At 36.2% G+C, this 12,206-nt stretch overlaps 1 protein-coding gene across 1 annotated transcript in view; it reads right to left on the bottom strand.

Moving 5' to 3' along the window:
* Positions 1–222: 222 nt before the first annotated feature.
* Positions 223–12,206, bottom strand: part of LOC104073220 (septin-10-like) — a gene marked incomplete at its 5' end in the record, with an annotated part of 20,896 nt that continues 8,912 nt past the window's right edge. Inside the window, 4 exons of the mRNA XM_009572917.1 lie at positions 223–417; positions 3,112–3,244; positions 11,160–11,328; positions 11,902–11,998. Of these exons, the coding sequence (XP_009571212.1) occupies positions 223–417; positions 3,112–3,244; positions 11,160–11,328; positions 11,902–11,998 (594 nt within the window). The remainder of the gene's footprint in view (positions 418–3,111; positions 3,245–11,159; positions 11,329–11,901; positions 11,999–12,206) is intronic.

Raw genomic sequence — 12,206 nt, 5'->3', positions numbered from 1 at the left:
AAAAAAGAAAGAATGCTCATAGAACATACAGCAATTACTCTAAAAGTAAATTTTAGAGCCAGTGATCCAAGCATGAGGTTATTTTACACACTTCTGTCGTCTTATCACATAACAGAATAGGAGCATGTTTGTACCTCTTCTAAAAGATTACTAAAATTTGCATTATCAAAGTGATATGTGAAGAATTTTTTTATTGCTGCCTCTGATGACTAGCATCAGCACTTACTTTTTGCGGTCCTTGTCTCTCTTCAAACTAACAACAGGGGTGGAGACAGATGCTTGTGACTGGAGTAATTCAGCATTAGCTTTCTTCTCAATAAACATAGCTATTTCATCTTCTAGAACTTTTTTCTTTTTCTCTAATTTCAGTTTTACTTCTTGGTGCATTAGCATACGATGTTCAAATTTAGTCTGCACCTGTTTAAAGCAAGCACAAAAAAATATATTTCCAACTAGTAACACAAGGTGGTGATATCACAATACAAAACCCCCCTGCAACTAAACAGCAAAACCTACCTCAGCTTGTGTTAAAAGTTATTAAGACATTGCAGTTCTTTCCCCAAACGGGTAAGACTAAAAAACAGCAATCCAGAAAAATAGTCATTCATATCAGATTGTTCTTATGGAAGCCAGGCTACTGCACACAAAGTACAGGTGGAAACCATGGAAGGCACTAAGTGAATATTAGATTTCCTACTAGATTTTACTATCTTTATTACACCAAAAATAAGGAGGCCTTTAGAGAGGAAACAATTACCACAGAAGGATTAAATCAGGATCTCTCAAGTAGAATCTACTTCCCTAAAACCAAGTGGGCAAGGAATCATACATAGTTACACAGGTATGTATTTTCATAAATATATATAAATTAATATGTATATTAATTACATTTACATATTAATATGTTCACACACAATAAGTCTGGTTGGGAGAGTTACTTGTGGGCTGCCAGAAGTTAACTGCTTTTCCGCAGTAATTGTTCTTTGATTGTTCTTTTGACATATTAATGGATTTTACTCTCCAGACGCATTTTGAGCAGTTTAAACCTACTGTGAAGTTGTGTATGATAACCAAAGGGTACTTCACTCCATCCTTCCTCGACTCCCATCTCCCCACACATAAACCCTCCTAGAATCCTGCTTCTGTACCCATCTGTATCAGTGTAACTCAATCTGAGGGCATGGAAATCAGAGATTTATTTCCATCTTTTGCAAAGAAGGAACTAAGAAGTAACTAAGATTATAAATATAACAGTATGCCTGTTTTACACAGTAGAGCTGTCAGTTTTTATAAATGTGTGTCTATCTATGTATGTATACTATTCATTTATTTATTTCATTGCAACAGTTAACCAGATGCATTGCAAAAACAGGTATACCAATAAAAACATTCAGGGTAGAAACAGTAAGGCCCTAAGTGACTGGTTGTCTCAGGAGTGGTAATGCTGCACATTGCACCGACAAGTTTCCTCTAAATGAAGGATGTGAAAGCAATCTTAAGTACAACAGAAATTCCTGTTTTTCTTTAGTTTTCAGATACACATACACACTTCTCAGAGAACGAGCAGCAAGAGTATATGGCAAATTTCTTTAGGAGTGACTGCATGATCACTTTCCCACATCAGGAACTGGGAAAACTTAATATCCATAATTCAATTGCAACACGCAGAGCTCACAAACCTCTATAAGTCACAGAAGGAAAACATCAAGGGGTACCACAGATACCGTCTAAGATCTAGCTGAACCTACTTTGAACACAACCAAGTATTCTTCCAATGGGATAGCCTCAACCCGAGAAGGATTGAACCTGATTTTTTTTTCCACAAGTACCATGGGGGACTTAACAGATTTAGGAAAAAAAGTATTAAGCCTTCTTCTTATTTAAAACATGCATCTGAACACCTCACAAAAACTGCTACATCTTTGCTGGGAGACTGAGGTACAGAAAAGAACATTAATAATACACACAGGTTTCCAATTTCAATTAAACCAGTGTTTGAGTATAAATACACATGACCATGATAGAGTCTGGCAGAAAGTAGATGAGAAGATCCTGTTTTGCCAGTCCAGCTTGACAGGACTAAATCTTCAACATATTCAAGAAATGTTCCACATCTCCAAATATCTTAAGGCAGCTGGGAATAGATGAGATTTCAAAAGCAAAACAAAACAAAACAACAAAAACAACCCCCCCACACTTTCAAACCTTTCAACGTGAGGGTTGAGCTTATATTTAATAACTGAACCTGGAGGTCATACAAAGATACATGCTGCACTCTCTTGGGCTGAAAAACAACGCATGGGATTTTTTCCTGAAATCTTGGTTTTTACAGAGCAACCTATGCATGAAAAGCACCTACTGTGCTGCTATGGCATACCGATGTTTCTCAGCATACTGCTAGAGAAGACAAAGAAACATGCAACCATTATATTCATCACACTCTTACTTTACCATATCACCTCCTACACTACTGACGTGTCCCAGCTATCCACCAAAGCCTTTAGATCATAAAAGCTCCCTCCTTCCAAAAAAAGACTGCCATTTATAGAATCATGTAAGTTGGAAAAGATCTCTAAGACCATCGAGTCCAACCGTTAACCTAGCACTGCCAAGTCCACCACTAAACTATGTCCCTAAGCACCACATCTACACGTCTTTTAAATACTTCCAGGGATGGTGACTCAACCACTTCCCTGGGCAGCCTGTTCCAATGCTTGATAACCCTTTCGGTGAAGAAATTTTTCCTAATGTCCAATCTAAACCTCCCCTGGCGCAACTTGAGGCCGTTTCCTCTTGTCCTATCACTTGCTACTTAGGAGAAGAGACCGACACCCACCTCACTACAACCTCCTTTCAGGTAGAGAGCAATAAAGTCTCCCCTCAGCCTCCTTTTCTCCAGACTAAACAACCCCAGCTCCCTCAGTTGCTCCTCAAGACTTGTTCTCTTGTTTGCTTGCGTCTAATCAATCTGCTAATCCAATCAACCTGTGAAATCTGCTTTTGATTTTAAGCATTACTGCCTTCAAAGTACTAGGAAATTGTAAATATCAACTAGCTGTGATTTTGCTAAGAACTCAAGCAAACAAACTCAAGACAGACAGGCATGCTTACCTGTTGCTCTGCTTCTTTCAGTATTGCTTCTTTCTCCTTCACTCTCTGCACAAACTGTTGCCTCATCTCCTCCTCTTTTCTTTGCAGTTCAAGGTAGAACTCATGCCTCTTTGCCTCATAGGCTTCCTGTAGACTGAAGTCCAAAAATGTAAGCAAGTCTCCAGTACGCTGCTTTATTCAATGTGGAAAACCAACAATCTGGAACATTATTTAAACAATTAATATTCATCTGAAATACTAATTTCTACAGCTCCCCACATAAAAATTCATAAACAAACCTAAACAGAAGTAAGCATCTTACCTTTCTAAATTTTTATTTAAGTAAACAACCCTGAGTAGAATTATTTATGCTAACAGCTCCTGGGCAATTTACATTTCAAAGTAAATACAGCATTTTAGGAATCTCATGTTCTAAAAGACTTGAGTTATAACTTTCTGCCTCCAACATGCAGAGCCTTTTTCTTTAAGTTACTTATTAATAAGACACCAAAATTGCCAGAAAAATCCCCAAAAATTTCCGCATTGTGAAACCTCAGTCTTAAAATAGGACATTACAAAACCAATGCATCTGGAGCATTAACACAACTAATAAACTGATTGTTCCTATATGAAAAAAGTAGGAAAATAACAGGACCTTCAAAATATACAGCATTCTCTTTATGTAATGTTAAAATTTAAATACAGCAGAGTTACATTAATATAGAAGAAATACAATTTCCTAAGTAGTTCAACATCCAAAAGATAGGGTTACTTTCCAATATGCATCAACCAAAACCTCAAGACTACTTGTTTTTTCCTGAATCCTCTCTCCCAGAAGCTAATATACAGCACACATACCACACTTATATTTGAAATTATATAGGTGGTGTAAATTAGTTCAGATCATTGAGCAAATATCTGGCAGAACAAAACAGCAAGTAACGGAAACATTACTTTTAAATCTATGCCTCCCTTCCTTTTTTTTTTTTAAAAAGTTACTCTGCTAATTTCAGTACACAAGACAATTTTTTTCCTCCAAACAACAGGTACTTGAAATTGAGGAACTTCTTTCATATCAAAGCATATCATAGCAAATTAAAAGATGCTGGTAATTTACTCATATACTACTAGAGGTTTGACATTTTCGGGGTGTATACTACCACTGCTAGCACCACAGCGCTGGCAGGAAAAGTTCTGCTTTTCAGGGAAAAAGGAATGGAGCTTGCACACATATGTATCTCATACACCAAAGAGCGCACTACCTTTGAAAAGCATAGGTGCTTAATGACACAAGTTCTTCCAACAAAACATTCACCACAATCTTCTCCAAGTCACAAGATTCCAGAGAGGCAGAACTGGTGGATCAGAGCTGTGCTAATGGTTATTACAAAAACAATACGATCTGTCCAGTATTTTGTAGGACACAAGGCTTATGAACAGAACAAAACACGGATAATGTTCTAGCTCTTTATTCTGCAGCTATTCTCTTACACCATTCATCTCTTCTAACACTTCCTGAGTGGTGACTAGTCAGCCTTTCTCAGCTATGATGAGTTACTGTCCTTTGCCAGGTATCTCATGCCTTCCACTCTGATGTAAAATAAATATGTATGTACATCAAATACTTACATTTGCTTTATATTTTTAATACACATACACACTTTTGTACCAGTTTTTAAGTCTCATATTTTACTGTTTCTATTAAAACAGTTTATAAATTAAAAGACTTATAAAAAAGGACATCTAAAAACTTAATGATTTAGAGCAACAGTAAGCTTAAACAGCTCTCTTCTATATTTAAATTTACGATGACTGGGCAGTTTCTCAATTCTGAAGTTTCTTATTTGTATTCCAAATATAATCTAAGGAGAGAGAAGAATCGTCTTGAAATTGCACATGCAGACTTAATGTTTGTAAGATCTCAAGGTCAGAGCACTTTTCCTATTCTACCTTATTTGAGCAATACATTGCAACAAAACAAATTTGGAAGAACAACCTTTGTGGGTTTGGGTTCAGCTTTTTTTTATCAGCTGTGAAGTAACTTAGGTCATCCTGAAATTATAACTACCACGTGAAACGAGGGCATGGTTTTCACACAGCATATTAATTCACACTATCTTTAAGTTTAGACAGCATATGTAATAACAATAAAGCTACAGAACAGGTTTTTCAACTGCTAGCAATCTCCCTATACACACTTTTGGGCCCTGTGTCAGTTCTGCTAGCTAACACGCTGCCTTTGGGTGCAATAAAGCCGCTAGAGCAAACGCTAGACTCAGCTAACATGCTGCAATGGCATCTTCATTGGTAGACATCTCCAGTGTCAACCTAAGCTAGTTTATCAGGTAAAAGCAATTTTATTTTGAAATTAGTAAAAGATTCACTTTGAAGACATTGGATTTACTAAGTAATCAAATTGCATGTATAAAGAAGAGGAGAAATAAAAGTGTATTTTTTAAATCCCCCTTCCCCTGGACTGAAGTGTTCTGGAAATCAAAAGATAAAATTAAAACAATTTTCCTCTTCTGTGTTTGGCATAGCAGCAACATAATGATCTGAACAGTCTTTGGTTTTAGGAGGAGGGGAAAATAGTTCACCAGATCTTAAGCCAATCATTTCAACATTACTGCATCCATTGCTCACAGTAAAACACTTTTCCATTTACCTGAAGACTGGTTTCACCGCTTCTCATATAGCACATTATGAAAATCAAATTCACAGGTTCTCTCATTCTTCTGGGTTGGACCCTTAGAATTTTACACTCTGTACAAAACCACTTGCAAAATTAATATGTTAAAGATAATTATTTAAATAATGTATTCTTACTGAGGTTTTGGAGGAAGGGAAGGGATTGTGAAGAAAGTCTACACCTTACTAATCCATTACATACCTCATAACAGCACTATTACCTACCTTTCTAAAGAAGCATAGCTGTGACATACACTTTTTCTAGCTGCGTAAGAGTTAGAACATGGAAGCCTAAATATAAAGATGCAAATCAAACGTTATGTTCATAAATAAAGACTCTGATTGAAGTGAATTCAACTCTCAGTGGAACACAATGTTTGTGTGCTTTGAACAACACAGATATTTACACAATATTTTACAATTTGTTCATTTACATTTAAAAAAGCTTTCAAATTTGAAAACTACACTTGTAACTTTTTGCATAACATTTGACTATCAATTAAGGTATATCAGAAAAATTAAAAAATTTAAAAGTTAACTAGTGGCAGGTATTTTTAGCATGGTCCCTTGACTCAGTGAACTACCTAAGTTGATATTAAGCAATGCTAAGGACGTGGTAGATCTAAATAACTATCATTTTCCCAGTGAAGGCATGAAAAACACGTATTTTGGATGCAGTTCAGTCTTACCATAAGGAGGTTAAAATATTTAGCCCAAATGCAAAGGTGTGCGGTTGGTCAGATGAACTCCATTTCCAAGTGACTTCTTAAGAAAGAAGTCCAGTAGCCTTTCAGATATTAGGTTTCCTTTCTTAGAAAAGACTACTAGAGTCATATCAACCTTCCTCTACGTGTGAACTAACTTACATTACTGAATCCTTCCTGGTTTTATCTCATCATCCTCAAAATAGGCTGAAAAATAAACATGTTTTTGTTCGAGAACTGCAAGGTCTGAATATCGCAGTTTCAGGGAGGAATAAAGCATGGAATATATGATTGCTCACATAGAAACTGAGAAACTGAGATGTTTATGTTACAATTATGTTTAACTGCAATTATGATGAAGAACAAATTGTAATCATGAGCACAGAAAAACACCTAAACCAGAGAATGATTAACATCAGAGAATCCAAATATGCAAGCATACAGCCTGAATATCAATCTTCGGCATTTTTCAACAGACCTTTGCCTATTAGTTTTCTTCTTTCAAAACACAAATGTCCCCTTAAGCAACAACACAGCTTAGATCGGAAAATGGACTTCCAAAATGTCCAACTTCAAAACAGTAGTAATCCTCTCCTCTCTTGCAAACATCTAAGCTTACTAGGTATGTATATATTTAGAATTTTGTTTGGCTGGAAGCATCTTCCTGTCTAGATTTCTGTTTTCAACTACACCCAATTTTTCCATTCGGGACATCTCAGCAATTATCTCTTGCTGAGATTGACCTGAAACTAGGAATTCATGTTCCTAATGGACATAATTGGACCATCAAAAAGGCAGGACTAGACCATCCACACAAAAAAGGTCTATCTTTACTTTTCAACAACAAAGAAATGCAAATCCCAATTTTAAGTATTAAAAAATGACAATAAAAGCACTTCCTGGATTTTACATCCAACAGATACTGCATAAAATGCATAAACCATCCCCCCAAATACTCTGCTATCCATTGACTTCATTACATAAATTTTGCTGTAACAGGCTTTCCAAGCCCATTCCTGATTGGCTGCTTTTCATGGCTTGGAAATCAAATTATACCCATATGACTAAGTTTAGCCTTAGATATATTCCATTTATTCCCTGAAGCACCATATGGTGGATTCTTCATTTTCGAAGTGGTTTACGTGACTGTAATTCTCATGACCTTTTGGAACGATACCCTACTCTCAATGATTGTAATACCCAAAGTCCTGCCTTACATCCTTACACCTTTTTAACTATACAATTAGTGTTCCTCCATACTTCCTAAATATTCTTTACTTATTGTGAGTACTCGCGTGGATCTTTCACGTGGAGTAGCCTTAGCTACTTCCAAATCACCCATGACCTTCTCATCCTACTGCAGTACTGCCAAGCTCCCAAGAGTTTCAAAAGACAGTACTTCATCCAGAGGTAATGATTTACTGACAACAAATGCACATCGGCCGGCCAACAACTGATAGGAGCAGAGGTCGTCTGCTTTTCCTGCAGCGAGAACACTAACCATGTTGCAGGTTAGTGTTCTAACCCCAGGAAGCATCCAACCCTTTACTGAAGTTTGAAGATGGAGAGTTGGTTCATAAGTTATTAGGGAGAGTAACAGACTCATCATGTAAATTCCATTTTCCCTAGAAATCTGGTTAATGAAAAAGTTAATTCTTAGAATGCAATTGCAAATAAACAAATTAAAAAGTTATTATGACACAAATTCACAAAAAATACAGGATTAGGGAATAGGTATTTTTAAAAGTGTACACAAGACAGTCACTTCAGACTACTACTATCTTTATTTTCCCTCCTTACACCTAGTAATAAAGATGCAAATATGTTTTTCTGTTGTGTGCTGAAACCATCTCTTTCCATGTCTCCCATAAAAAAATAAAGCTTGCCAACATGTTTTTTCACATGTAAGAGTGAAAGCCTTTACAGATGTCTGCCCACAACCTATCTCACAAGGTAGCTGAAAATCCAAGAATTACTGGTTTTGCTTTGCAGTGGCGTACAATTTTGGATGAATAAACTACTGTTGTACTTCTAAATCCAAAAGAGTGGTACAGAAACTTCACAGGCAACTTTTTCACGACATGCCAAAAGGCAGGGCATGTTAGCTACTCAAGTGTCAATGTTCAAATGCTACGAACCCCAGTGCAGTAAAATCAGCCAATTATTCAAGTCTAGCAGAAATTTTCTAAATTTACATAAAATAACCCAATTCAGATTACCAAATTTAGTATGTAGACAGCTACATCACAGGCACAAAATGCGACTTCTCAACATGCATTTTGATCATTATTTACACAAATAGCATGAAATTTTAATCATCAGTCATATACTGCTATGCAATATTAACTATACTTTAAAACTACAGCTCTTACAATCCATGTGTATATATTGTAAATATCTTTAGGGACAAAAAGGCTGACGATTTAATAATACATTTTTGCCTAGAAGAACAGGATAGTCCCTATTCTGAAAGATATTTAAATTTACAAGTCAGCAAAACCGGAAGCACTGAAATTCCTCTATGGAAAGAGACTTTTTCTATCACACTGCTGAGCATGACACTTTTTATCATTTCCCCAGTAGCTTCATGAAACACCTTATGGGTAAGGCTACATTAGTCTGCTAATTACACTACATACAGATCCTCTAAATTCTCTTCCTTTTTTATGGTATCATAAAACTTCTCTCCCAAAAGACCAAATGCTTCCTCCTTCAGACCTCAGCATCATTCACTATGCCACATAACTGAGGGACAAGCACACATCCTAGATCCAGTCCCACTTTTTTCTTCCTGTCGCAGTAAATCCAGGGAAAAGTTAATTTTTCTAGATTCTTACGGAATCTGTTCTCATTCTTCCAAAACAATGACATTTTCAATAGATGCGATTTACCAAAACTAATTATTAAGTGTATTGTCTTGCCACAAAGCTCTTAATAAACTGACATTTAGTGGGCCATACATAAAAATTACACACCAGGAGGAACATAGTTTTTCTGTACCTCCGCGAAGCAATCCATTTCTAAACCAACTTCTGAAGCGTAAAATACTATGACATTCTGATACAAACCTGCCACTTTATACCGTTAGTAAAATGTAAACTGTTTAGGGGTTTTACAAAGACTATTCTTGTGTTTGTGGAAGAAAACAGTTCTGTGGATGATCATTTTTATAATTTAACTCTTATCTTGAGATGGCTGTACATTGTGAAAGGTACTACAGTCAATATTGCCATGAACAAATCTCTACAAAAAGCTTTCCCTAGACAAAGATAACAAGATATCAGCTGTTAGTGTATGTTCTTAAACTTAAACCCAATGAAAAGTCTATGGTCAGTTTCAGTTGGTTTTAAACCTCATTCACCTTTGGTTCTCTATTTATGAAAAGGATTTATTCCTTTCTTGTTAAGTCAAGAAACCACTGTGATTCATGGTCAGCTCAAGATCATCTAAATGAACTAACCTTTAAATGTGCCTTGACATTAAGACTTCAGAAAGAAGTGCCCGCATCCAGCACCTTCCTTGGCCACATTAATCTTATTTAATTATTATTGTTTGAACAATATATAAATTAGACCTAGTCAAAGTGAAAGAAATGCTGTTCCATCAACACTCTATGAGTTACAGAAACTGCAACTGCCTTAGAACTTCTGTGCAAAGTACAGGTGAAAGCAAAGAATTTAAGCCACTAAAAACAACTATTTGGAGGGAAGCCATTTAAGGCATTTATTTTTACCAGAACAGAATGGGTAAAGACATTTACCCACTACGTAAAACAAGAAGCAAACAAACCAGTTGGTTCAAAGCACTACAAACTGTTTTTAATGCAAAGTCATATTTTGTTTTCATGTCTGGTTTAATTCAGTATTTCCCACCATGACTATGCAATAATAGCACTTTGCTAAACCATGAAGCCTTGAACAACTCCTGAGCATCAGGTCTTCCTCATCCGGATTCTAACCACTTAAAAAATACAGTCCCATGCATAAAACGACCAAAGGAAGTTGGGAGAGGGAGATGACAGAACTGGAAATAAAAGATTAAACAAACTGGATATAGAAATTGTAAATACCTCCTGCAAAAAGCAGCTTTACTACATGAAACAACCAAGTGTCTCTAACCCTCTGCTTAATTTTCCTTCGGAATCCTCTATTAACTTCCTACAATCTAGCAAGAGATTTCTTGACTTGAAAAGGCTAGACATTTGTTATTATGGCAGATAATATGGGAAGCCAACAGTGTAACCACTGATTTTGTAAAAGTTTTTGCTTCAGTTCCTTCTGAACTTTGAGTCCAACCAAACCATTGTTCAGAATGAGACATTATCAAGAAAGTAAAACAGCATGCTAATACATAATGAAAATAATTTAAAAGGCATAAAGTGCATGTACCTGAAGAATATTGGCATTCTCCAAGACAAAAGTTTATTCTAAAAGAGAAAGACTTCAGAAATACAACTAGCTTGTGTGCCTTTAAAAGCAATGCTCATATAATCCCATATACTTCTCCATGAAGATAACTGAATGAACAGCTACATACTTACTCTGATTAAAAAAAACTCAATTCTTTCCCTCTTAGAAAACCTATTCTGTGTATGAACCCTGCTCTGTATTGGGATGTTACAGTCAAACATGACGTGAACAGATGCTGAAAGCAAATGCTGCACAAGAAGTCCTTTACCTGACTGGTTTGTTCTCAGGGCCAATGTCTCTGAAGCCCATCTCTTCCAGTCGGCAGCGTCTGTACAACTCATAATGTCGTGCATGAGTCTGCTCTCTTAAGTCTTCCATATTTGTGCAAATAAGCATCTCGCGAAGCTTTACAAAGTCACAGTGGTTCTCATTTTCCACTAATCAGTTAAAAGAGGAAGATTTTATTATTATGCACAAGTAGCAAAATTGTCAAAATATATTTTAAACAGTGTTGAGATTCATTTATTTTGTTTACTAATTATACTTCCAGGAAAAGGTATCTCATTTTTTATTACACGTCTTATACTTCCTTATAATTTTAATATACACATTGAAGCACTAAATCTAAGTACTGGTGAACATGTTCCAACATGTCCTGATTTCCTGTTTGAGTTGAACAACAATAAATTTCTCTCTTTTTTTCCCTCTTCTTTACTGACAATCATAACACTTTGAAATTTGTTAGTGCTAGAGGCACTGCCACCATGCTAACCTACCCAAATATTACATACACCGTCTCATAGCTTGATTCCAGGGATGCATCAGTATTGATGAAACTACCAGTTAGTGCACACCTCAAGCATTAACCGCTATACTCCTTAAACTGTTGATCCAAAATACAATCAATATGGCATCAGTGGATAATACCAGCCCCTTTCCGTATTGGTGAATTTTATACTTCAACAACAACAACAAAAATCTCGTAAAAATACCTTTCAGAATTCATTTACCTTGTACAATGCCCCAAGGGTACTGACGAGCTCTCACCATTTTGTTTCCAATTTTCACCTCTTCAGTACTTCCTACTACGGCAAATGGCAAATGCTCCTGTAAGAGTCACACCAATACAGTCTTATCTCTCCACATTCTTATGTCAGAACTGAAAAGCAAACTCTTCAGAAATAAATTAGGGGGGAAAAACACCATTTCAGGAAAAGCCAACAGCAGTTTCAAACCAAAAACCACTTTGAAGAGATCAGTAGCTAGTCAAACTACTGATACAAAAGTCAAGCTACAATAACAAAAACGGGAGGAG

This window comes from Fulmarus glacialis, unplaced genomic scaffold (assembly GCF_000690835.1).
Source record: "Fulmarus glacialis isolate BGI_N327 unplaced genomic scaffold, ASM69083v1 scaffold11182, whole genome shotgun sequence".
Taxonomy (NCBI): domain Eukaryota; kingdom Metazoa; phylum Chordata; class Aves; order Procellariiformes; family Procellariidae; genus Fulmarus; species Fulmarus glacialis.
The sequence above is the reverse complement of the archived record's forward strand: the minus strand, read 5'-3'. Positions and strand labels throughout refer to the sequence as shown.